General features: G+C 38.1%; 1 protein-coding gene across 1 annotated transcript in view; it reads left to right on the forward strand.

Moving 5' to 3' along the window:
* Positions 1-27,573, forward strand: part of ERP44 (endoplasmic reticulum protein 44) — a 64,383-nt gene that overhangs the window by 11,846 nt on the left and 24,964 nt on the right. The window contains exons 2-4 of the mRNA XM_079789971.1: positions 16,121-16,193; positions 17,819-17,858; positions 22,033-22,148. Of these exons, the coding sequence (XP_079646097.1) occupies positions 16,121-16,193; positions 17,819-17,858; positions 22,033-22,148 (229 nt within the window). The remainder of the gene's footprint in view (positions 1-16,120; positions 16,194-17,818; positions 17,859-22,032; positions 22,149-27,573) is intronic.

Consider the following 27,573-nt stretch of genomic DNA (forward strand, 5'->3'; position numbering starts at 1 on the left):
TGGAACACGAATCTTTCTTAAATCCTGAAATCACTCTGCTCCTCCCTTCATGAGAGTCTCCTTTATTATTTTCTGCTACAGTAGATATCAACCCCAGTATCTGATTTTCAAGGGTATTATACTCACTCTTCTAAGACTTTGGTTTTTTCATTAACAATCTGGCTCCAACTTCATCTTCCAATATGCACTACATGAACTTCCATAGTCAGGTTTTGCTACTGACTTATTTCATCCACAGAAACCATTCTGTTTAACCCATAGAGTGCACTTTGCCTTTTCCTGCCTTCTCTCTAAATTTTTGTAGTTTACTTTCTATAAGCCTTACAGTACTTGCATCATATATCTTGTGTGCTAATTTTTCATGGATGGTCATGAAGCTCTTGAAGGACAGAATATGCCTTTGAACTCCCTGCAGGTCCTGCATGGTTCAGCACTTCCATCCCCATAGGTTCTCATCCAGAAACTGCCATAAGCTTGTGGAAGAATAGGAGGATATGTTCTTGTACATGATAGGATTGTGATGAATGTGTAGAATGGAAAGGTGAGTAGATGCTCAGCTTGGTGAGGTAAAACTTTGCAGTGGCAATGCTTTTACAGTAGATTGATTTGTCCTGTACTAGGTGTACCGGTTAATAATGGCAGATTTTGTAATCAAAGAAAACACGATAATTTCAAGAGAAACATCAAAAGTGCTTTATTCAAAGTAATGTCCATCGCTAGCTACACATTTCCCGCATCTTTCAGATAATTTGTGGATACTGTCCCAATAGAACTTTTCTTGTTTTGAGGCAAACCATTTAGAGACCCAGTTTTCCACTTCTTCATACGTTTTGAAGTGCTGCTCAGAAAGTGTGTGTGCCATCAATTGGAACAAGTGGTAATCTGAAGGAGCAAGATCTGTTGAATACAGCGGGTGGGTTAATACTTCCCAGGCAAGATCTTTTAATGTGTCTTTAACTGGTTTTGAAGTGTGTGATGGTGCGTTATCATGAAGCAAAATTACTTTGCTGTGTTTTCTGCCCATTCTGGTCGTTTCATGATCAAAGCGTGGTTCAGATTGATTGTTGTCGGTAGCAATCAGTATTAACCGTTTCACTTGGTTTTAGCAGCTCATAATACACCACACCTTCCTGATCCCACCAAACTCAGAGCATTGTCTTCTTTCTGAAGCAATTTGGCCTTGCAGTTGATGTTGATGGTTGACCTGGATTAACCCATGATTTTGTGCATTTGGTAGTCTCAAAATAAATCCACTTTTCATCACCAGTCACAATTCAATGCAAAAAAGACTTTCTTTCGTGCCATTGAAGCAACATTTTACTGATGACTTTCCGGTTTTCCATTTGTCTTTTATTCAGTTGATGTGGCACCTATTTTCCTTCCTTTAAAATCTTTCCCATTGCTTGTAAACGACCAGAAATTGTTTGCTGAGCAACGTTTAATCTTTCTGCAAGTTGTTTTTGAGTTTGACACGCCTCTTCATCCAATAATGCCTGTAATTGTTGGTCTTCAAACTTTTCCGGTTGACCTGGACGTTCTTTGTCTTTCACATCGAAATCATCACTTTCAAAGTGTTTAAACCTGCTTTCATAAGTCTCTTGTGATGGACCATGTTCACCATGAGCTTCCAAAGTATATGATAACTTTTTCTTCAAAATAAAGTAATGAATTAAAACTTACCGCAAATGGTCTTTTTGGGGGGCATGAAATTTGACATTTTTTAAGTATAAAAATATCTATGATGTTAATACCTTCAGCAAATTTGACATATGAAGTTTTGAAGCTTGCTGTCAATACAACAAAATAGCATACATATCAAATTGCATATATATCAACATATGTGTAACTTTATTGAAAAAAATCCACATTATTAACTGGTACATCTAGTAAGCTTCCTATCATAGCAAATGTTCAATTTGAAGCTAACTGACCATCTTGCCAGTGATGCTGCAAGAAGAATCCTGTATGAGGGGGAATTATCACATTCTATCCTGTATAATAAAAGCCCAGCGACCAAACAGCGGAACGACCAGGACGACAGGTCGACCAGTCACTACGATGCACACTGACCACCAGGGGGCAAAAGCTCAACGCAGGAGCTGGCCCCTGGTGGTCAGTGTGCTCCCACAGTGGGAGCACCCCCTCGGCTGACCCGGATGAGCGGCTGCTCCCACTGCAGCCACTTGGCTGACCGAGATGAGGGGCGCTCCCCTAGCGGGCCGATCTCCGCAGGCCAAGCCTTCCCACCAGTGCATGAATCCTGTGCACTGGGCCTCTAGTAGTTAGAAAAATTAATGCCCTTTCAATTTGGTAATTCTAAATAGCTACTGTTTTGACCTAATAAAGTGGAGGCCAGAAAGGTTGATAGAAACTGAGGGATTGACCAGGGTAATGGTAAGTTAAACAATAATATTGATAATTTATAGCTTAGTAATCTTTATAGTTAATGGTCCTATATTTCAGTGCTCTCTTTAGAGCTTATGTTGAAAATAAAATTTGAAATTATAAAATATATCTTTGTGGCCTTCATATTTGATCATCTATTTGACTACTGAGATAATTCAGTTAAGGAGACTGTCTAGCCTACATAGATTCTTTATCTGAAAACTTTATTGTTTTGAATTACTAAAAACAAAATGTACATTGGAATTGCTGCATTCATTTCACTTACTGATAAATAGGAAAATTATGCTCATTCCACAATAGTAGAGGGTATGAACTTCAGTTGATTGAGACTTGCTTTTTTCTCCCTTTTTAAATAGAAACCAATGGTGTATTTTCTGTATTCATTCTCTTAATTTGACGGTGAGTTGATTTGTCACTTCTTTATTTGCTAGTTTATCCTAAGGCAGGTCAAGTATTTTAGTATTTTTCTTAAATTGTTTTTGTTTTTGAGGGGGTGGAGGGGTTGAGAGGCCTCTAGAATTCTTGATGACTTAAAACAAATTATTTATCAAACTAGAAGCCCGGTGCACGAAATTCGTGCATTGGGGGGGTGGGGTCCCCTCTGCCCAGCCTGCGCCCTCTAGCAGTCCCAGAGCCCTTGGGGGATGTCTGACTGCTGGCAGTCGGACATCCTTAGCGCTGCCGCGGAGGCGGGAGAGGCTCCCACCACCGCCGCTGCGCTAGCCAGCCATGAGCCGGCTTCTGGCTGAGTGGCACTCCCCCTGTGGGAGCGCACTGACCATCAGGAGGCAGCTCCTGCGTTGAGCATCTGCATCTGCCTGCTGGTATTCAGTGCGCGTCATAGCGACCGGTCATTCTGCCGTTTGGTCAATTTGCATATTAGCCTTTTATTGTATAGGATTTGGAAACTAAAAGTCTGAAATCAAGGAGCTGGCAGGGCCACTGTCCCTCTGAAGGCTCTAGGGAAGAATCCTTCTTTGCCTCTTCCAGCTTCTGGTGGCTCCTGGCATTTCTTGGCTTATTTATAGACACATCATTTCAATCTCTGCATCCATCTTCATTCATTATCTCCCCTGTGTATCTCTGTATCATCTCCTCTGCTTGTAAGGGCACCAATCAGTGGATTTAGGACCTAGTCTAAATCCAGGGTGATTTCATCTTGAAACCATAAACTAATTACATCTGCAAGAACCCTATTTCCAAATGAGGTTACATTCGGAAGTTCTGGCTGACATGAATTTGGGGGGGACCCTGTTCAACCTACTACAGCCGATATGCTTCTTTTTTACTCCAAATCTATATTTACATAGGACTGTAGGCAGAAAGAAATAAGCTATTAGTGTGCATGTGCATACATCTGAAATATTATTCCTTAAACTATAAAATAATAAAAGTAGGGAATTAAATATTTTTGTTGCATAAAGGTATTTAGGAAAGTGACTATTTGCATTGATAGTGAAATAAGGAATAATACTTTTAAAAATATACTTTGTTTTTTAGAACAATTTTAGGATCACAGTAGTATTAAGTGCAAGGTGTACAGAGATTCCCTGCCCCATACACATGCATAGCCTCCCCTATTATCACCATCCCCTATCAGAATGGCACATTTGCTACAGTTGATGAGCCTACATTGACAACATATCACCCAGAGTACATAGTTTACATTAGGATTTATTCTTGGTGTATATTCTGAGGGTTTGGACATGTATTTACTATTATAATATCAAACAAAGTAGTTTCACTAATCATTTTACTATTTCCATAGTTTTGCCATTTTTCCGCCTCATATAATGTCATCTAATTGGAAACAAACAGTATGTAACTTTAGCAGATTGATTTTTCTCACTTAGTAATAGGCATTTCTGTTTCTTCTATATCTTTTATGGCTTAATAGCTTATTTCTTTTTAGTGCTGAATAATACTGCATTGTATGGATGTACCACAGTTTATCTGTTGGTCCATTGAAGGACATCTTGGTTACTTCTTGTCTTGGCAATTATGAATAAAGCTGCTATAAGCATTCACGTGCATGTTTTTGTGTTGTTGTAAGTTCTCAGTTCCTTTACGTAGATACTAAAGAGTGCAATTGCTGGATTGTGTGGTAGGCGTATGTTTAGTTTTTTAAGAAACAGCCAAATTGTCTTCCAAAGTGGCTGTATCATTTTGCATTCCCACCAGCAATGAAGGAGAGTTTCTGTTGCTCCACAACTTTGTCAACATTTGGTGTAGTTAGTTAGTGTTCTAGATTTTGGCCATTCTAATAAGTACGTAGTGGTAATCTCATTTTAATTTGCATTGAATCTATAGTGATGTCACCTTTCTTCTGATACTATTAATTCCTAATTGTGCCAATGCTTGTTATTTCTTTTCCTCTTTCTCATAGCAACTAAGACAAGAGTGTGCAAGGGCAAATGATTTCTAAATTCAGATTTCCTTTTAATAAACCATGGTTATTCCTTGATTACGTTTTTGGTAGAGTGCTTAGAAATTGAAATATTACATGGTAGTGTGATGGAGGTCATGAGGTAATGACCCTTAATATATATGAAAGCTTGGAGACTTACTGGGAGGGGGTGGTGTATTTTATTTTCTTAAGGCATTTATTTGTTTGGTTAATAAAATTATATAGTTCTCTGATGTACAATTCTATAATACATCATCTGTATATTTTATTGTTTGTTCACCACCACACATCAAGTTTCCTTCCAATCACCATTTAAACTCCCTATACCCTCTTCACCTACCCCCAGCCCTCTTTCCCTCTGGTAGTCACCATACTGTTGTCTGTGTCTATGAATTTGTTTCCCCTTAAGTCCTTCACCTTTATCACCCAGCTGTGCAAACCTGGGGGGGTGGGATTGGGGTAAGACCGAATGAGGGAAAGACAGACCCATTTGCTTTACAAAGTTAATTAAAACAGTATGTGGCATACGGGGAAGTATTAAAATTATTCTAATGATACTTAATTAGAATAGGTATCTCAGTAAGTGTATGGCCTTTCAAGGACTAATTTTGAATGACATTTAAGAATTAGTTTGGTTAGAAGTAACAGTATAATTATGAAGATACAGATTTTTAAAGTAAGCAGCATATACATTAGACATAAATAGTAATGGAGTTATTCTTGAATTTGGTATTAAAAAATATTTTTACCCTAGAACATAGTATTCAGGAATAAGAACCTAGAAAGCTTGAAAGTCATTCTAGAATTAAGTAAATGTGGAAAATGAGAAACCCAAGGTTTCACTGAACATTTTTCATCGAAGGCTTTTTGACTCACCAAAAAACAGGGTAACTTGTTTGCTGGTGAAATAAAGGCATTCTTTAACATATGTAGGAGATATTTTCAGCACATTCTACAGTGTAGAAATGCATATACTATCAGCAGAAACTGATAATAAGAGATTTAAAGAATTTAAATAATATAATTTGGGAGGTATTACAGTCTATTTGTTATAAACCTTGAAAATTTTTTCAGAAGTTAACTAAGTTAACATTTAGTTCACTATATTGTATTGTATATTGGCTTTCTTCCCGTCGTACTTCCCATTTCTTTTATGGGTACTTCCTTTTTCTCCCAAGTAAATTGCTTGTCTCAAGATTCACTTCTGGTGGAGCCCAAACAAAGAGAGGTTGTCATTTTTCCTATAAAATTTTCTATATTTTGACATGGCTACTCGCATCCTCAATGATGTCATTTTACATGCTCCTTTATATCTATTGTTCCTGTACACTAGCTATTGGGTTTGATTAGATTGATGTGTGAGGTTTGGATTTTTGGAGTTAAGAATACTTTACAAGTGGTGCTTTGTGTTTCCTATTGCCTCATATAAAGAAGCATTAATATCTGGTTGCCTCACTTTTAGTGGTTAAGATTGTTTAATAACAGTGTCAATGCAGTTTTGTGCTAAGATGAACTCAAAGCTTCTTGAAAGTCTAGGCAAAAGAGAGCATGACATATACTGTGTAATTCTCAGTGTTCAGATAATGACTTTGCTGGAAATGTGGATGGCTCTTAAAATACATGAGAGACAGAATCTTTTCTCACTCTCCTTTAATATAGAAATGAAAACACGTTTAAATTGTATCTTTATTGTTGAAAGTATTACAGATGTCCCCCTCTTTTTTCCCCATTGACCCTCTCTCCACCCGCCCCCACTCCTCCAGGCCTTCACCACACTATTGTCTGTCAATGGGCTATACATATATACATATAAGTTCCCTGTTAATCTCTCCCCAGCTGCTCCCCACCCCAACCTTCCCGCTAAGATTTGACAGTCTGTTCCATGCTTCTGTGTTTCTAGATCTGTTTTGTTTATCAGTTTATTTTGTTCATTAGATTCCACATATGAGTGAGATCATGTGATCATTATCTTTCTCTGACTGGCTTATTTCGCTTAGCATAATACTCTCCAGGTCCCTCCATGCTGTCTCAAAGGGTAAAAGATCCTTCTTTTTCACAACTGCATAGTACTCCATGATGTAAATATGCCATCGCTTTTTTATCCACTCATCTACTGATGGGCACTTGGGCTATTGTAAATTGTGCTGCTGTGAACACGGGTGCATATATTCTTTCTGATTGGTGTTTTTTGGGTTTCTTAGTATATATTCCTAGAAGTGAGATCACTGGGTCAAATGGCAGTTCCATTTTTAATTTTTTGAGGAAACTCCCATCTGTTTTCTCTAATGGCTGCACCAGTCTGCATTCCCACCAGCAATATACTAAGGTTCCCTTTTCTCCACTTTAAAAGTGAAATTAAGTTGGATGATCTTGATAGATATACTACAAACATCTATATTTGAGAAACCACACGCATCTCCAGTGCCTAGTACAGTGCCTACCACGTAAGCGATGACTCAGTGAAATATTTGTGGAACAAATGAGTAACAAACAAAAATTATGTACCAACGTGTGTGTAGGCTCTTACGGGAACTTTCTTTCATCAGGCATCCTGGGCAAGAATTACAGTGTAGCAAAAAAAAGAACATTTTTTTCTCTTGGCATCTATTTGTAAGTATTTGCTCTGGACTCTTACTTATAAGATCTAGTGTAAGGTTCTAATTGGGAGACAATGATGAAAGTAATATTACACACACATATACCCCCATACCAATCCTGGGCTTCCAGAGTGTATATGGAAGAAGAAGTAAACAATTATCATCTTGAATTTTCTCCCAGTTCCCATGCTTTGTTATTACTGCCATTGCTAGAAGTTTGGATTTTAGAGGAACAGTATGTAGTGAGAATAAGACAAAAATCCTTTCCACATATTGAAGTTCATTCCTGGTTCTGAAAAGCTTTTTATAATAAGAGTGTTCTCTGAAGGTCAAAGAAGTAGATTGTCTATTCCAGATAAATTAGTTCATCCCATTTTTAGAAAACAGTGAAGAACAAAACTCAGATGACTTTAGTTTTTAATGTAAACCCATGCATGATCATATAATTAATATACTGGGGAAAGTATGAATTGCAACAATTTTTAAAATTTTTCTATGGTTGTATTTACTGGCAGAATTTGAGTTGAAGGATTGTATTATTTATATTTGAATTTTTTTGCATATAATTTGTTTTTCTGAACAAGTCTTTGCTCACCATATTTTAAGTTATTTAATGAAGAACGTTGTAATTGTTTTAATGTTTCTTATAAAAGCAGATTGGTTCTGACTTATCCAAATGGATTTCACTGATATTATAGGAATGTTGGTTGTTATAACTGGGCAATTTAAGGGTTAAAGTAGCTTCCCAGTGTTATTCTATAGTTAGTCCTATTTTCCCCCTCTCTTTGAACTTCTAGTTCATTATAATGCTCCTGGGAATACTAACAGTGAGATGTGCCTTGATTGATACCGAGCTTCAAGGCACTTACAGTGCCTGTCAGCCTCAGCTTTTCTCCTGGGACCTTTCATATCTTTTAGCTCCTTGCAGCCAACTGCAAACCTCTAGCCTTCTGCTGCCTACCAGCTTAATACAAAACAGAGGGTGAGAGAAGTGGTCCCCAGGAGGAGAAGCAGCCTGGGTCTCATAGTGGGACGTCAGGTGGGAGGCTGCTTTGTCAATCTGGATTAGAAATGGAAGGGAGCTGGTGCCTGGTACATTACTTATTTCTTGCTACAGGAAAGACATAGTTTGTAAAGGGCTTTGAGACGCTCCCAACATAAAGCAGGCAAATGAAAGATGTCACAAAAGTACACTAAGCTGTTACTGCAAAATGCCCAGCAGATGTAATGCCAATTGAGAACAGTAATGCCACAGGGAAGGAAACATTCTCTATTGAAGCTTCTATTTTATGCCAATAATTTTGATGCAGAAATATCTAAGGAAAAGGCAGAATACTTTAAAAAATTAACATCTACGTGAATTTCCAATAAAGTTAGTTTCCAAATTTTTCTAAAAATCTGTGTAATTTGCATGTTAATACATAATTCTCACAAATGAGTCTTACTTGTTCTTGTGTTCATATTTGAGGACCAAAAATTGTATAACATTTAAAATGAATTTCCTACATGCTTGTTTGTAGAGTAAAAAAACTTTGTTCTCTAAAGCAGTGCTTCTTTTTAAAAAAATATATATATTTTATTGATTTTTTTACAGAGAGGAAGGGAGAGGGATAGAGAGCTAGAAACATCGATGACAGAGAAACATCGATCAGCTGCCTCCTGCACACCCCCCATGGGGGATGTGCCCGCAACCAAGATACATGCCCTTGACCGGAATCGAACCTGGGACCTTTCAGTTCGCAGGCTGACGCTCTATCCACTGAGCCAAACCGGCTTTGGCAAAAGCAGTGCTTCTTAAACTTTAATGTGCATAGGAATCTTTGGAGATCTTATCAAAATAGAGATTCTGATTCAGTAGGTCTGGGGTGGGGCCTGATAGTCTGCATTTTTCACAAGCTCTCAGGTGATGCCAAAGCTGCTGGTTTAGGACCACTATTTGAATAGCAAGATTTTAAGGTATTGAGCTTTAAAACAAACAAACTCACTCACTGGAAATACTTCCTTGTTTTCTAAACTGATTTAACTATGATTTACTAATAAAACACTTAAAGCAACACCTTTTGTGACTATAAATCTTGCTAACAGAAATAATATTTAATAACCTCTTCTGCCTGACACCTGATTAGCTTCTGATCCTGAAAGTCTCAAGTCATTTATTTTCATGACTGAATTAACAACCTTAAAATAGGACAATACAAAAAGTATTGGAGTTTGATCCACTAGTGCAGTGATGGCGAACCTATGACACGTGTGTTAGCACTGACACGCGTAGCCATTTCTGATGACACGCGGCCGCTGAGGCGGCCGCATGCCAAGGATGAAACATTTGCGAAATAATGTTTTTTCTTCAAAGTGACACACTACCTGAGTTATTCTCAGATTTTTGGCGAAGTTTGACACACCAAGCTCAAAAGGTTGCCCATCACTGCACTAGTGTAACATGGCTGTTCTTAAATGTGGGTGTTCTATGTGCTGAAGTATCTGGAAATCATGCCAGAGAACTATTATGAGGGGTTCATGACAGCTCTTAACAGTGAGGTAGAGGCGTTTCTGCAGTAGGAAGATCACTTCTGAGATCCCCTCTAAACCTGAGTATGAATCATCACCTAGCGTTGTGCTTTTTGCGACTACATTATTAAAAACACATTTTAATGTAGACTTCCTTCCTATTTGATAACCTGATTGTCTTCACATTAAAAATGTTTATTGGCTATTTTCCATTTCTAAACATTTTTCCCTCTTTTCTCAACTCTAACAATCCCTCTAAATTCTTAGTGTATTGACAAAATCTATCCATTCATTCACTTAGCACATATTTTAGTGTTTATTGTATATTGTAAGTGATCTGTGGCATACAGAATTGAATAAGATAAAGTGCACTTTCAAGGTACTCAGAGTTACCTACAGGAGGTAAGGTAGCACACATAACTGGTGTGAAAAGTAATATTAACACCCTACAGACAGTGCTCTAAGGTTTCAGAGAAAAGAAAAATGAATCACTATTGTCTGAGACCATCAGCAAAGCCTTAGAAAAGATAGCTTTTTAATCGGGTTTTGAAAATTAGATAGGCTTCCCTCACTGTTCCAAGCAGAAGAATCTGCACAAGCCAAGTATGGAGGCAAGAGTAAGAAAATACATGTTAGGAATTGCAGGTCCTCTAGGTGTCTTACATGCTTGGATTGGTAACTACCGGATTTGGACCATTTGTGAGTTATGGTTGAAGGGTCATGTAATTTTCTGAGTAACTGATTTGATACCCTGGGTAAGAGCCTATTGTTTCAAGTCAGTGAGTGAGGCTAGTGATTGGTTTAGCATTATATCTTAGTTCCTGTTTATTCTCTTTACTCTCATTCCATTTGTCACTTTACTGTATGTTATATGGGGAGTACATTATATGTTTATTAAAAATTTAGGATTTGTGAAGAGCTTGTTACAATTCCTCTCAATTGCCAGGGGACTGCTGCAAATAGGGTGGCCATATAATTTATTGCTTAAATCCCTTTTGAAATGGGGTAGTGCTATTAATAATATTCCAAGGCAACAGGCATAAACAGGATTTGTCTCAAGCTAGAGAATATGGCCAATTAGATTGGTTACTCTAACTATAGTTTATGTTGGTTGGAGTATAGATTATGAATGGGGGGCAGTAGGTCTTGATTTAGGAAAGCCACTTTGTGAATGGTTCTAATGCCAGGCTAAGGAGTTAACAGCTTTTATATTGTAGACAGTGAAAAACCTTTGGAGGTTTTTCTTGGGCAGAGGAATTAATATATGCAAATCAGCATTCAAAAAGATTAGTCTGGCCTCTGTGGGCCGGTTGGATTGAAGAGAGTGTCATAATAGTTCCCATTAAGGGTATATTTGAATGGTAAAACTTGATCTTAATATACTAGAAACATTTATTTATAAAATTATGAACAGAGAAGCTTTAGTAATCTACTGCCAATAAGTGTTATTGATGTTAGTGCATACTCTGAAGAAGGTCCAGTTGGGTTAATGACTTATTCAGTTAATATTTTTTTGAAAGGAAATAACACTGGGGCTTAGCAGAGAGTGCCAGAGCATTTTTTAAGTGCTGGTGGTGTTAATACTATAACAAAGTCTGGCCTAACATTGAGATAGAGTGCTTAATAAAAAAAATCTTTCCAAAATTTATTTCTAAAATACTTTAGTCATGTAATCAAATTTTCATGGTATCTTATTTTAACTTGATGACTAATCTAGAGAGAATTTCAATTTCACAGTAACTTCTGTTTCCCTGCCCTACATTTCCCCTTTTTCTATTCCTGTGGAGTAGATTAGGCTTTTGAGAAAGAAAATGCACTTTCTACCAGGAAAAGCACACAAAGCTCCATGGAAGAGGGAATCTATGACTGAAGGATTAATTATGCATTAGTGGAGAAGAGGACGTTCCGGGTAGAGGGAACCATGTACAAAAAGAGACGGAAGCAGAAAATTTCTGGGTGTCTTTTGGGAAAAGCAGCTGACTACTAGGTGGCTTCAAATACGCTATGGAAATACCACAGTGTATAGGCATCACTAGGGGGGTTATGGAAGGTATAGAGAAATTTAAGGAAAGGGAAGCTTCTTAGTTCCCAAAGATAACTCAATGTTTAAAATCCGTGTAATGGAAGAAAATACTATTTACTTGCTGCAGAAGCTCCTATTTAAAGCTAGTCTGTCACTATTTTTTTAAATGAATGTGGTGCAATATTTACCATTTCACTGATGTGCCTTTTCTATAAGATCATATCACTAGACACATCTCAGACTGGAATGTTTAGTATTTGGTCCAATAAATGTACGTGGAAGCAATTACCTAACAGATTATAGAAGATGATTCGAGATGCCTCTCGGGGTTTTTTTTTGTGTTTTTGTTTTGTTTGTTTGTGTGTGTGTGTGTGTGTGTGTGTGTGTGTGTGTGTGTGGCAAGAAAATGAACTAATGAACTGAAGAGAATGACTAATTTGTAAAATAGTTCATGTTTATGTTTATATATTTACATAAGTCATTTAAATATTCCATCAATAAACCATATTCTCCATGACTACTAAGAGCTTCCATTCAAAATTTCTGTATAGGTTTCATTGTTCCTTTTAAAAAAATAAATTTAAAATCTTACCAGTCTAAATTTAAAAATTAAATTAATGACTACCCTCATCCCTTCCTGGTTTAGAGCGACTTGTCTTTATTTTGCTATAGCATTTGACACATAAAGATGTTTCCCCAGGAGAATCTTGTTCCTGCCCAGGGCTGACATGAAAAGAAGCAATTTGTCAGACTAGTGGAGCTTGCTAACAATTCAAATAAACAACCTGTCTTTCCCTTAATACTGCACATTAATAGAAATGTTAATGATAAATGCCTCCTTTACACCCCAAGGTGGCTGAGGAGAGATTATTGGGTCAGAGACAGTTTTTTTGCTGTGGGCCCTCTTAACCACAATAGTTAGCTGTATAGTCTTATCAATTGCATGTTTATTAGCACTATGTTTCTTAAGTAATTGTTATGCATTTAGTATAGCCAAATTGATCCTTGATTGCCTCATTTTTGTTGTTACCTAGCATGTAAAATCAATTAAATTTAGAATATAGTTCTCTGTAAACATATATTTTAATAGGCAATAACTATTAAAAAATGAGCTTCTTTGGATTGTACAACTAAGATTATTATTGCATCTTTTCCACATTTTTCTCCCTTCATTACACCACTACTACTTTGAGAGTTCCTTGAGGGAGAGCATACCTATACCTTGCCTGATGCATTTGTGCCTTCAGTACCTGCAGGACACTCCATAATAAAGACTGTTGAGTTATCTAATAACTTGACTTTGGTAATGACCAATTTTGTTGCTTTATGATATTTTTGCATCATCTTCTTGAATTATTTTTAATATACAATCTTGCTGACCAATATAATTGGTCAACAGGCTCCAAAATGAAGTCACTATGCCAAGTCCCACATCATCAAATTGAGAATTATGTTTCAGCTCTCAGAAATGGAATCTTGAACCAGTCAATAAGGAATTGCCTGATCAGCACTAGTTAGGTAACCTGCCTGATAGACCTCTGTCATCCCCTAAAGGAAAGTAACTTTGCAATAACCAACTCATTTTTTTGCCTAGTATAACTTCCTTGTTCCCACCCCCTGCTGCCTATAAAAGTCTTTCCTTTTGTGCAGGTCCTCAGAGTTCTCTTTTACTTGCCAGATTAGATGCTGCCTGATTTGAATTGATATTTGCTCAAATAAAGTCTTAAAAATTTTAATAGGCCTCAGATTATTTTTTAAAAGTTACACTGGGAATCTATAGAGCAGGTTGTATGTTGATGAGGGAAGGACCTGTTAATTGAGGTATGGATGGTAAGTAATGACTTGTGAGGGAAGTCTCATCTTTACAGTTTTGAGGTGTTGAAAATAATGCAATTAGTTATATGGGCCAAATATTCAGGGATTTTAAATTATCTAGCTTACTTTTAGGATAGTATAATTTATTGGTTGCTAAAAGAAATACTAGTTAGCTATTGGTTACACTATTGTAGTAACTTGAAAATAAGTGTTATTCCTAGGCTTTTTCTAAGAAAATAATAAATTTAGCTTTGGCTGATGTGGTTCAGAGGTTAGAGGGTAGGCCTGTGCACGAAAGGGTCGTGGGTTTGATTCCCAGTCAAGGGCACATACCTGGGTCAAAGGTTTGATTCCCAGCCCAGTTGGGGCATGTGGGAGTCAACTAGTTGATGTGTCTCTATCACATTGTTGTTTCTTTCTTTCTCCCCCTTTCTCTCTCCCATCCCCCACTCTCTCTAAAAAAATTGATGGGAAAAATATAGTGAGGATTTTTTAAAAATAATAAAACAACAAATTTATAGAAATATCCTATCTAATAAAAGAGTAATATGCAAATTGACCATCACTCCAACACACAAGATGGCTGCCCCCATGTGGACACAAGATGGCCGCCACAAGATGGCCAGCAGGGGAGGGCAGTTGGGAGGGACCAGGCCTGCAAGGGAGGGCAGTTGTGGGCTATCAGGCCAGCAGGGGAGGGCAATTGGGAGGGACCAGGCCTGCAAGGGAGGGCAGTTGGGGGCAATCAAGCCTGCAGGGGAGGGCAGTTAGGGGTGACCAGGCTGGCAGAGGAGGGAAGTTGGGGGCAACCGGGCCTGCAGGGAAGGGCAGTTTGGGGGGACCCAGGCCTGCAGGGGAGAGCAGTTAGGGGTGACCAGGCCTGCAGGGGAGGGCAGTTAGGGGCAAACAGGCTGGCAGGGGAGCAGTTAGGCATCAATCAGGCTGGCAGGGGAGTGGTTAGGGGGTGATCAGGCTGGCAGGCAGAAGCAGTTAGGGGCAATCAGCCAGGCAGGCAGGTGAGCAGTTGGGAGCCAGCAGTCCTGGATTGTGAGAGGGATGTCCGACTGCCCGTTTAGGCCCGATCCCACTGAGGGATCCCAGATTGGTGAGGGTGCAGGCTGGGCTGAGGGACACACACACCCATGCATGAATTTCATGCACTGGGCCTCTAGTTTCAAATAATTAGCTGGGCTTGTTTACATACCAGCATCAACATGTCTCGTGACACCATTTAGAATTTGAACTGTAGGTGAATTATAAAATTTCTGAGTTGTAACTGTTGTGAGTACTGAAGTGTCCATGAAATGGATGGGCAGAGGAGTAGTGTTTAGCACCTTAAGGCTTGACATTAATTGTTATTCAATAAAGAGCAATGGTTCAGTGAATGAATTTCCATACACAAACTCTAGTTTGAACAAAAAAACTGTCCAGGCCTCAGAATACATAATGTATTAAAGATGGGCACATAGCCCTGGCCGGCTTGGCTCAGTGGATAGAGTGTTGGCCTGCGGACTGAAGCGTTGCGGGTTTGATTCCAGTCAGGGGCATATGCCTCGGTTGCGGGTTCGATCCCCAATAGGGGTTGTGCAGGAGGCAGCTGATCAGTGATTCTCATCATTGATGTTTCTATCTCTTTCTCCCTCTCCCTTCCTCTCTGAAGTCAATAAAAATATACTTTAAAAGAAGATGGGCACATAAAGATAAAAATACACAATATATTTTTTAAAATAATTTAACAGTTACTAGTTTAGTTTAACTTTTTCTTTTTTCTTTTTTTGTGGATAGCGAGCTGTGATTTTCTTTGGTAAACTTGAACTTTATGTTTCAGACATGTTAAAGTGGAAGCAGAACATTCTTATTCTCCTTTTAATAGTCTCCCACTTACCATATTGTACCACCAGTAATGAAGATGAGGCAAGAAGGGCTTTTGGGTCACAATTTGAAGTCTTTTTGAATTCTCTTCATTATTTTGTTTTGTCTTAGAAACTTGGTAGGATAGAATCAGCAAACTTAGCTTTGGTTTTATATTCTTCCAAAACTGAAAGTCATCTGGCAATTTTTTTTGTGTTGCTACAGAGATAAAGTTGTTGAAAGTGTTTAAAAGAATGAATAATTCTTAATTTTTTAGAATTAACCTCTTTTATGTATTTGAAAGCATAGGAAGTCTTATTCGACCAGTTTCTAGGCTTTTGAAGTTGTACTTCTCCAATTTCATTGATCTAGTGCAGGGTTAGAGTAGACAATAATGCTTAAAACCAATTTTGTAACTCACAAATGGAACCAACTTTATTCATAAATTTTCTCTTTAGATTTTTTTGCCTCTTGTGGAAACATTTATTAATTTCACTTTTTTGAAATTTCCAGATAACTTGGGTTTTTACTCCTGTAACAACTGAAATAACAAGTCTTGATACAGAGAATATAGATGACATTTTAAGTAAGTACCTTGATATTAAGTATATTTTCTGCTCTATAAAGAGTTCATTGCGATTCTGTTTTGTTTTTGTATATAATCTATCTAGAACAATTAAGGAGCTGGCATTCTGATTCATTCTATGGTTTACTGAATTAAAGCACTGTTGGTTTCAGTTTTTAATAAAATTTCTTGAAGTGTGTTACAAGTAAAGTAAACTTGTAGTTCTCTTTTATTTCTTGCCTAGCCGTAAATACCACTCCTAACAATTCTTAAAGTATTTTCTAAAAGCCTACTTAGAGGCCAACAGTTTTCACTGTGCAGTACTAAATGTTAATGACTTTAGGACACAGCTAAAATTTTTGTCTTTTTAAACTTTTAACTAAGTCACCTACTCTGATTTCTTTTATTGTCATTGGTCCAATTAAGTTTAATAAGTGTTTTACTGAATGCTTTGCTCCCTGACAGTGTTTAGTTAATGTTGGGGAAAACATTTCTTGTTCTTAAAGGTAGTAGAGGAAAGGTGGAGATTACAACTTAGGAGATTTGAGAAAATCTACAATGTGTACAAACGATTCTTTTAAGCATTCCTTTCAACCCACTGCTTTAAACAGAACAAAACAAAAAATAATAGAGGTAAAGGAGTATATTCATTGAGCATCATCATTGTTTTAAGTTCTTGGAACTGGTTTTAAATGCTAAAAGTCTACCCCCACTTTATGAGATCTCTTTAGAGCAATGGTTCTATAAACTTTAGCATATATCAGAATCACCTGGAGGACTTAATACTATCTGTACTGTAGGCCTGACCCTCAGTTTCCGATAGAAACTGCTAGACTCCACCTAAGAATTTGCATTTCTATAAATTCCTGTGTGATGCTGGTGCTTCTTGGTCAGGGGACCACAGCTTGTAAACCACTGCTTTAGAGAATAAGGAAAAGGTAAAAGAGGAAGAAGAGAATTGAAAATCTCACATTCTCACTTCTTTATTCTTCCAAATTCTAGAATATCTTCATGTTTTATTTTTGTGAGTACTTGAGGAGTTTCTGTTTGTCTGTATTAGGTTTAGGAGAAAGGAACAAATATATATTTCTGATGTCTTCATATCTGGATATGCAAGTGATACTAAGTTATTTTTGCAACAGAGAATAACTTGTGTAGAGAGGAAAGAGTACATTTTACCTAATATTATTAGTAGGTTACTTGTTGCAACTAGGTAGGGCATCAGATCTTGGTTATTCAGGTCTGTTCTATGAAATAGGATTTTACTTACAGAACTAATTCTCAGTTATTCATAAGGTCAGAAGTGAATTATTAAAATCCAGATCATTCCACTTCACTTTTTATGAGAGTAGGCTATTAGCTTACTTGCCTGATCTGTGTCTGATTCCCTTTTGTTTTATATTCATTCCATGAAGGTTTAAAGGTGCAGGATATAGAGAGAAGGAACAGGGACTCCTACAAATAATATTAATTGTCCATGACTATACGTATGGGTTTCTGAGCAAAAGATAACTTAATTGTCATTGTGTATTTTTAGTGGACCCTTACAGTGGAAACAGACCATGATGAAACCCACATCTTTAATTATGTCAAAATTATGCAGACACAAATAACTTAGGTTGTTTGGTTTTGTTTTTCAATTTCAGGAAATGCTGATGTTGCTTTAGTAAATTTTTATGCTGACTGGTAAGTAATCTTATTTCTGTGGTTAAACTTGGTAAAGGTGAATTTTTCTTTGTTAGAAAGGGGTGAGTGGGAAAGCCTCTCTCTTTTGTGAGATAATATTCTGTATACAAAGTCAGTTAAGGTTCATTCACAAATGAAGTAGCTTAATTTGGTGAGCATTTATGTTTTAAGAGAAATATGCCTGATTTCATTATCCCACATCTTAAAATAAAAATAGGTAACATAAAAACTCAAATCTCTTTCTCTTTCTCTCTCCCTCCCTCTCTCCCCCTTTCCCCCTCTTCCTCCCCTCTCTCTCATACACTCAAATTTGAGTACATATTGCAATTCTGTATTTTTCCTGATTGAGGAAGTAGGGCAGTGTTTGGAGGTGAGGATGTCGGTGTGGCAAGTTTAGAAGGGAAAATAATATTGACATTTAAAATATATATACCATCTATTACTACTTCTAGGAAGCCTCCCTCCCTATCTGAATCAGATTCTGCCTTCTCTGTTCCTGCAGTACTATGTTTACCACTTTCTCTTTCTTACTACAATGTTCTGTCTTTTATCTTTGTGTCCTAGCAAAAAAAAATTTGAGGGCAGAGATAGTCTTACTCAGTATTCCCAGCGTCTAGAGCAAGAGCATAATAGGTAGTAGATGGGATAGGACAGAGTTTCAGCTAGAGAGAAGTTTGAAACACTCACATAATCCTTATACCTAAACAGTCTGTACCTTATTTGACCCTCTTAAGTTAACCACCTGCTAATTATAATTAGCACTACCCTATTTCAGGCTATAGTCCTGCAATTTAGCTAGATTCCTGGGACAGCCTCCTAATTTATTTTCTTTGCCTCTAGTCTTCTGTGTCTCTATTCTGTTTTCTACAAAGGAAGCCATAGTAGCCTTTCCTGAAGTGCAAATTGGTTCAGTTTACCCCCATCTTAAAACTCTAAATGATTTTCTTTAAGTAGACTTTAGTCTCTTACTTGATAACCTGGTCCCTTCCTACCTCTATAGCTATTATCTCTTGCTTTCCCCACCTCTTTATTCTGTTCTAGTTATACTTAATGTCTTTCCGTTTCTGTAGTATTCTATAGTCTTCATCACTTTTAGTCATGGTATTTTCTCTGCCTGAATGGCTCACTCTTCTCTTACCTACTTATTTACCTACTTAAATTTTAATCATCTTTCATGCCTTAGATTAGATATTACTTTCTTTAGGTCACTCTCAGGTCAGTTTAGGAACCCTTTTTATATCTTCCCACAACACCCTGTATTTACCCAACCATAACACTCGTATGCTGTAGTGTAGCTAGTAGCTCCCTATTATTGTTAGCTTTGTGAAAAGTTATCACGTCTTTTTTCACCATTAATCCCCAAGCACTTTGCATAATACTTGGCAGATAAATATATCATTAATGCTTACTGAGTGAATGCTTGATAAATGTTTAATGAACAAATGTTTAAGATATACAGAGAAAATGCCATTGATAAAATATATAATAAAGGTAGCATTTTCAAGGTAAATTAGGTAGAAGCTTATTTAGTCCAATCCCTTAAGAATAAAATTGAGATCCAGAGGAACATTTTCCCAAGCTTACCTGACTAGATTGTGACAGAGTTAAAACTAGAACGCATTTCTCTTGGTTAAGAGATTTTATGTGTTGTAAGGAAGAGAACTAGAATGTGCCACTGACCTTGTTGCAAAAACTGAATTGGAAATGTGGGCTAATTGCAGTTACTAGGGAAGACATATTATCCCCCCAAATATCTCAAGCTATTCATGAATTAGTACTCTTTTCATTCAACTGAAAAAAAGTTAGGCAATTGGCTGTAGGACATAGACATACATTGTATAGCCTCAAAGGCTAGTTCCGAGTTCCCTCTGGAAGATATGCATGTGACACAGTTTAAGGAAGAATTCTATAACAGAGCTGCCTAAAAATACTGATATGCCTCAGAAGGTAATAAACCTTAGGAGGTACTTAATAATGCTGTTATGGGCCAGGCTCTTTACATACATTGGTTTTGATGCTCAGAACTACCCTGCAGACAAGTATTTAATTTCCATTTTAGACTGAGGAAATTGAGGCTCAGAAAGGTCATATGGCTAGTAAGTGGTGGAACCGGGATGTAAACTCAGGTATGTCTGACTCCAAAGCTTATTATTTTTCTTCACTAGATCATACTAGTAAGTGTCCCCAAATTGTTTCCGCAAAAAGACTTCTACCCATTTGGTTGATTTGTAAAGGGTTGATTCGAGCATTAGGTTGGATTCAGATGACTCTTAGGCCCTTTTAATAGATGTATTACTTTTGTTATGTTACTTTTATAAATGTAACTGTACATGTGTATGAAAGTTTAGTAATATTGCAACTGAACTTGTATTTCATCTTCCCCTTCTGCCTTTTAGTATTAAAACAGATCCTACTTTAAATAAGAATTGTGCTTAAATGCTTACTATGTAGCAAACTGGACAATCCAGAAAAAAGTTCTTAATGTATGTGTTTATCTTGCCCTTAAGCCAGGAGCCTGTCTACTGATTCTTTACTAGGCCATAACCTACTTCTTCAAGAAACTATTAATTGCCCTGGCCGGTGTGGCTCAGTTGTTTGGGCATCTTCCTGGGCACCAAAAGGTCTCTGGTTCAATTCCCATTCAGGGCCCGTGTCCAGGTTGTAGGCTCAATCCCTGGTTGGGGGACATTTAGGAGGCAGCCAATCGATAGTTGTCTCTCTCTATTTCCCTCTCCCTTCTTCTCTCTCTAAAATCAATAAAAACACACACACAATCAATCAATCTCTACCCCTTGTCTTCTCTGCCCTCCAGCACCCTATTTTTAGCAAACTGTAAGAACCCACAAACCTGTAGTCTTAGTCTCTCTAGTTCTTCCATTCTGTCAATTTATTCATTTAACAGACATCTATTGAAATGCTTATTAGAATATGTAGTCAAATAAGACACGGTCCCTGATGTCCACAGACCCCACCCACCTATCCCAGATGGGAGAGATTTAAGAATGCTAAAAGAGGAAAGAGCCACTTGAAAGCAAGAGATTGAAGATTACAGATTTGTCTCCTTGATATATTCTAGGACATCTCCTTAGGAAGTCAGGTGAGTGGGTTAGAAGAGATATGTACAAAAAGAAATAGGGAGGAAGTATAAAGTTTGCATCCTTTCACAGGCTTTATAATATTTTTGTTGAATTATAGTTAATATGTATGACCTGATCACATATGGATTAAAGAGTTCATAGGCTTCATTTAAGTAAATTTCTTTGGCAAGGGCTCTGGAAGCAAAGAGTAACAATTATAGTTCTTTTTTTTTATTAACAAATTCTCAATACCTTTTTCATATGAGAATGACCATTCTAACCCAGCTGGTTGTACGCTAATTCTGATTCTTTTGTCTTTCTTATTAGGTCCCTTTAATGGCCCACAGCATATATTTGTGAAATGGTTAGCCTGATTAAGTAAGAATTAGAAGTGTTGGGTTTCTAGAATATTGATTGTGGAGTTTGTGCCCCTTTTTAAAAATAAAAAGGAAACAAACAAAAATGACAAAGGAAAATAGACAGGAAGCCTTGTTTAGGAATTTAAGATTTTTTTCTCCTGGACTTAGTACATTTAACGTGTTTATAGATACAAAAACCCATTTTAACCAGGGATAAATTTTGAGGGGATGCAGTTCATTATATACTATATGTCTTTTTCATATAACTTATTTATATAGTATGCTAACTTGCCTCTAAAATTTGATTGAACTAATTATGAATTGGTCTAGAGATTTTGAACAGTAGTCTAAAAATATGTTCATTATTTAGAGGAAGCTAATTTCTTTTATAAATGTCTAAATCGCAGTAGTTGCAAGTACCAGTAGATATATCTTACAGGGTATATTTCAGGCTCGTTTCATGGCCTTTATGTGAGAGCTTTAGCTGTGTGTTCCATAATATTGGCCATTTTCCTAAGGTGAAAAGATAAACCAAAATATTTTAATTATTTGTACAATCTTGGAATTCAAAATTGTCTTCATCTCCAATGAATGACATCAGGATTCATCCCTAAATTAACTGTGATTGTCTGAAAAGCTATTTATTGTATATATGCTAAATAGCAATGGATAATAGCTGAAATAAAATTTTATTGAATCTACTTTTCAGTTTTAATTGGTATCCTTCTCTGTGCATAGGTGTCGTTTCAGCCAGATGTTGCATCCAATTTTTGAGGAAGCTTCCAATGTTATTAAGGAAGAATATCCAAGTGAAAATCAAGTAGTGTTTGCCAGAGTTGATTGTGATCAGCACTGTAAGTACCTCAGTAGGAAGTCTGGAAGAAACTGTCTCATCCCCACCTCTCCTACACACACACACACACACACACACACACACACACACACACACTTCTTTTTCAAAAATGCTCTGCTTCAAGTGGAGAACAAATCAAAAAAGTATTAGTGACCTTGCTCAAAATGTTAATAGGTTTTTTTTTATTCTTATAACACTACTTTCCATTTTGCCTGCGTGAAGGGTTTAAAAAATGTATTTTGTTTTTTTCATCCTATCTAATAAAAGAGTAATATGCAAATTGACCATCACTCCAACGCACAAGATGGCCGCTCCTATGTGGTCAAAGATGGCCACCCCTATGTGGACACAAGATGGCCACCACAAGATGGCCAGCAGGAGAGGGCAGTTGGGAGGGACCAGGCCTGCAAGGGAGGGGAGTTGGGGGCGACCAGGCCAGCAGGGGAGGGCAGTTGGGGGGAACCAGGCCAGCGGGGGAGGGCAGTTGGGGCAACCAGGCCAGCAGGAGAGGGCAGTTGGGGGTGACCAGGCCAGCAGGGGAGGGAAGTTGGGGGTGACCAGGCCTGCAGGGGAGGGCAGTTAGGGGTGACCAGGCCAGCAGGGGAGGGCAGTTAGGGGTAATTGGGCTGGCAGGGGAGCAGTTAGGCATCAGGCTGGCAGGGGAGTGGTTAGGGGGTAATCAGGCTGGCAGGCAGAAGCGGTTAGGGGCAATCAGGCAGGCAGGCAGGCAGGCAGGCGAGCGGTTGGGAGCCAGCAGTCCTGGATTGTGAGAGGGATGTCCGACTGCCCATTAAATAGGCAGTCAGACATCTCTCGAGGGGTCTCAGATTGGAGAGGGTGCAGGCTGGGCTGAGGGACACACACCCCCATGCACGAATTTCGTGCACCGGGCCTCTAATCAAAATATAATAGGACAAGCATATCGGTAATTAACTTGTTTATGGTATTATAGTTTCTACTAGAGGCCTGATGCACTAAGATTCGTGCAAGAATGGGCCTTCTTTCCCCTGGCTGCCGGCACCACCTTCGCTCCGGCCAGAGCCGCCTTTCTGCCTTCGCTCCGGCCAGAAGCCACCTTTCTGCCTTCCCACACTGCCCAGAGACCTGGAGTGGCTGGGGTGGTGCGGAATTACCGTCCCTGGCCGCTCTGTGCCTGTGTATGCAAATTAACCCGCCATCTTTGTTGGGTTAATTTGCATACTCCTGATTGGCTGGTGGGCATCGTGAAGGTATGGTCAATTTGCATCTTACTCTTTTATTAGTGTAGATTCTTGTTTCTATACTCTGTGGCCCAGCTCTCTACTAAGGTAGAATCTTTTGTTTGTAGAACCAGAAGTCCCCTACTTACTGCCATATGGAGTTGGGCAAGTTACTTAAAAAAAAAAAAATCCCTCAATTTGTTTCAGCACTCGCCATAAAAAAGTGTGTGTGTGTGTGTGTGTGTGTGTGTGTGTGTGTGTGTAGCAAGAAAGAGAAATATGGTAACTAAATATTGTAAAATGTTAAATCTAGGTGAGGGTATTTTTCATCTTTTCTGATAGAGCAATGAACCAAACTCTGTAAGTATGAATATTTGCAAAATAGAAAGTTGTTATAAAAAGTCACTGAACCTGTAATTTGTCATTGGTTAGGAAAAGAGGCAGAAGGAGGGCTTTGTTGCTTTAGAGCAGTGGTTCTCAAACTTTTTAATGCCACGACCCTTTAATACAGTTCCTCATGTTGTGGTGACCCCCAACCATAAAATTATTTTCGTTGCTACTTCATAACTGTAATTTTGCTACTGTTAATGAATCGTCATGTAAATATCTGTGTTTTCCGATGATCTTAGGTGACCCTGAGCGGTTCTCAACCTGTGGGTCACGACCCACAGGTTGAGAACCGCTGCTGTAGAGCCTAAGACCATCGGAAAACACAGATATTTACATTACGGTTCATTAACAGTAGCAAAATTACAGTTATGAAGTAGCAATGAAAATAATTTTATGGTTGGGGGTCACCACTACATGAGGAACTGTTAAAGGGTCGTGGCATTAAAAAGGTTGAGAACCACTGCTTTAGAGATTTTGAGAAGATATGTGTGTGTGTGAAAGAAGCTTCACATCTCTACTGTACAGGTGTACTGTGACGTTGTTAATTGTAGTTTCTGCTTAGTTTCACTATGATAAAAGGCCTTCAGCAGTCATTGAGTTTAAAATTTTCTTGAATAGACTTTTACTGGCATTTTGAGGAATACTTAGAGCCACTCTATAGCTTTTGGAAACTGACCAGAGTTCTATCGGTTTTTCAGTGAAAACCTCCCATAAATAGGCTTGGTAATTGAGGCCATTTTGTTGCTTATGAAATCGCCCCCCCAAAAAAAAAAAAAAGAAATTGCCCACTTTCATATATAAAAATGTGTAATGGGACTAATTTTCATAAAACATTCCAAGTGAGTACTTTCAGGATAGTTCCAATGGGTGGCAATGCATGGATTCATTCCTTAGAATGTGTTGGGAAGTCCTCTGTGCCAGTTTGCTAGTTTATCAGGAAAACCCATGTGAGTACATAATTATAGGAAATGCTTCTTTGGTTTGCTGCCTGCATTTCTTTCTGTCTAGCAGCATTCAATGGAGTGCTTTCTGCCTTACCTTGACCTTACTTTATCTGCTTTCCTAGGACTTTCTTTGTTGAAAGGTACAGGTAAATAGGCTGAGAACTTAGAACTGGGATAGGAAAGAAGGCAAAAGTGGATACAACAGGCTGATTTTACCTAGTCAGCCCTTTTGCTTCTGTGTATGAGCTGGATCTAGCTACTTGGATTCCCTCCTCCACCACCTTGCCACCTACCTCACTGAACCTCCCTTCCTCTCCCCAAAAAAACGTTGGGAAATGTAGAAAGAGAATTTTGAACTCAGACTGATGCTGGAGTGTCATCAGGAATGGTGCCTAGCACATAGTAGTATTTCAATAATAGTTGTTGAATAAATGGATGGATAAATGAGTAATAAATACTATCTAGTATATGTAAACTGTTAGTTTTGTAGATACTACATTAAGTACTTTAAGTAGATTATTTCATTATCTTCCAGCAGTACAATAAAGTATTCCTGCAATGTTTTGTCAAATCTAAATTGTCGTGAATTATTAGTCACACTTTTACCTATAACTGGGAAAAAAAACACCCAAAACTACAACACAATGCTTTCTTATCACTTAGAATTTTTATATTTGTTATAAGAACTATTTTAGACTTACTTAGATACAAACTTTTTATCATATTATTATATATACCTAAAAAGGAAAGCAGGTTTGTTCAAGTATTCCTGAAACAATTTTACATTCCAAATCTGACTCTTGTGTATCCCTTTCCAATTCTGAGTTATTGATTTTTGTGTTTTTCTATAAAACTAGGGGCCCAGTGCACAAAATTCGTGCACTCCTGGGGGGTGGTCCCTCAGCCAGGCCTGTGCCCTCTCACAGTCCGGGAGCTGTCAGTCGGACATCCTTAGCTCTCCCGCCACTGCCGCTGTGCTCACCAGCCATGAACCCAGCTTCTGGCTGAGCAGCACTCCCCTGTGGGAGCGCACTGACCACCAGGGGGCAGCTCCTGTGTTGAGCGTCTGCCCCCCTGGTGGTCAGTGCATATCATAGCGACTGGCCATTCGGTCTATTTGCATATTAGCCTTTTATTATATAGGATAGCAGCTTCTGTGCCATTAAGAGTGTTGGTAATACCCTTGATTAAAGAATGTTACTCTTTCTAGGATTTTCTTCCAACCTGCTGATATCCATTCTGCAAGTCTTAATGCTGTCATTTTATTATTTGACAAATCTCAGTTTATTTCTTTCTCAATTGAAAGGTCACTGCTGGTTAAGCAACTTTTATTCAAAGTTAGCAAAATATAACCAAAACATTAATAGTCGTTTTCCCCAGTGGTGGTTGGATTACAAATGCTTCTTTTTTTCTTCTTTGTAATTGTCTTTGTTTTCCAAAATTTCTACATATGCACACAGTTAAAACTTACCCTTGCTTCAGCTATGGATTATCTCACTTTATCTCATCTTCTTCTGGCTTCTCATTTGGGGAGTTTGGGAGAATTCATCACTCTCCCTAGTGGTGGTCATGCTGCTTTAAGTGCATCAAGTTCCATCATCTGCCCCTGGTGAGACTGGGTTCTCTGCTGACCTCCAGTGGCTGTAGGCTGTATGGCAAGGGACATTCATAAATGATTTGCTGGTCAGTGCAGACTCCTAGCATTTTTAGGAGAGTAGTTTGTAATTTTCCTTGAATTAGGCAAGTTCTTGCTCCCAAATATCCTAGTTACTCTTACCTGTCTTCTTTCCAGCACTATCTTTAACCTTCCACATTGTAAATTGAGAAGCTTTATAAGAGCTGTGCATAAATGAGGCATTAAGAATAATAAAATAATTATAGACAACAATATTGTATTAAAAACATCAAACTTGCCCTAGCTGGTTTGGCTCAGTGGATAGAGCATCGGCCTGCGGACTGAAGGGTCCCCCGTTCTATTCCAGTCAAGGGCACATGGCCAGATTGTGAGCTTGATCCCCAGTAGGGGGCGTGCAGGAGGCAGCTGATCAATGATTCTCTCCCATCATTGATGTTTCTCTCTCTCTCTCCCTCTCCCTCCCTCTCTAAAATCAATAAAAATTAAAAACAAAACAAAAACACATCAAACTTGCTAAGAGACTGGATCTTAATTATTCCCACCACAAAAGAAGAAATGTCAGTTATGTGAAGTGATAGAGATGCTAACTAATGCTACAGTGACAAGCATTTTGCAATACTGCAATATATAAATGTATCAAACAAACATGTTTTACACCGTAAACTTGCACAATGTTATATGTTAAATACGTTTCAATAAATTAAGTTTTAAAAAAGAATAAGAAAAGATACGGTAAAGAATTCATGTGCATAAAACAGAACTTGAATGTGTAGACTTAACCTGAGTCCTGAATAAGCATCCTGGCTTTCTCTATATTTTCGTTTAGGGTTTAGTTTGTTGTGTTTTTATTTTTGTTTTTTTCCTCATTGAGGGGAAGGCATGGCTTGCGAATGAAAAATGATACATAGGTAGCAGTGGTTTTCATGCTGGAATCACAAGAACAGTAAGACCTATCTGTTGAAACCTCTTGCCTCTTTGTACTGTCTGCCATGGATAATCATGGCAGGGTGGACACTGCTGAGACAAGAGCTTGAGGCAGTTTCCCCATTTGGAACCCTGCTGGGCATGGCTGAGGTAGGCAGGCAGGCAGAACCCATCAAGGAGAAGTAAGTGACCATTGAAGCAAAAGTATATGCTAATTTTCCAATCAGCAAGCTATTAACCTTCTGTAATTTTAATTTCTTTGACATCCATTTTAACATTTGATCTATCCAGTTAATAAAAAAAATTATTATACTCCTTAAGTCATTCTTTGTT

Source organism: Cnephaeus nilssonii (genome assembly GCF_951640355.1).
Source record: "Cnephaeus nilssonii genome assembly, chromosome: 14".
NCBI classification, from domain to species: domain Eukaryota; kingdom Metazoa; phylum Chordata; class Mammalia; order Chiroptera; family Vespertilionidae; genus Cnephaeus; species Cnephaeus nilssonii.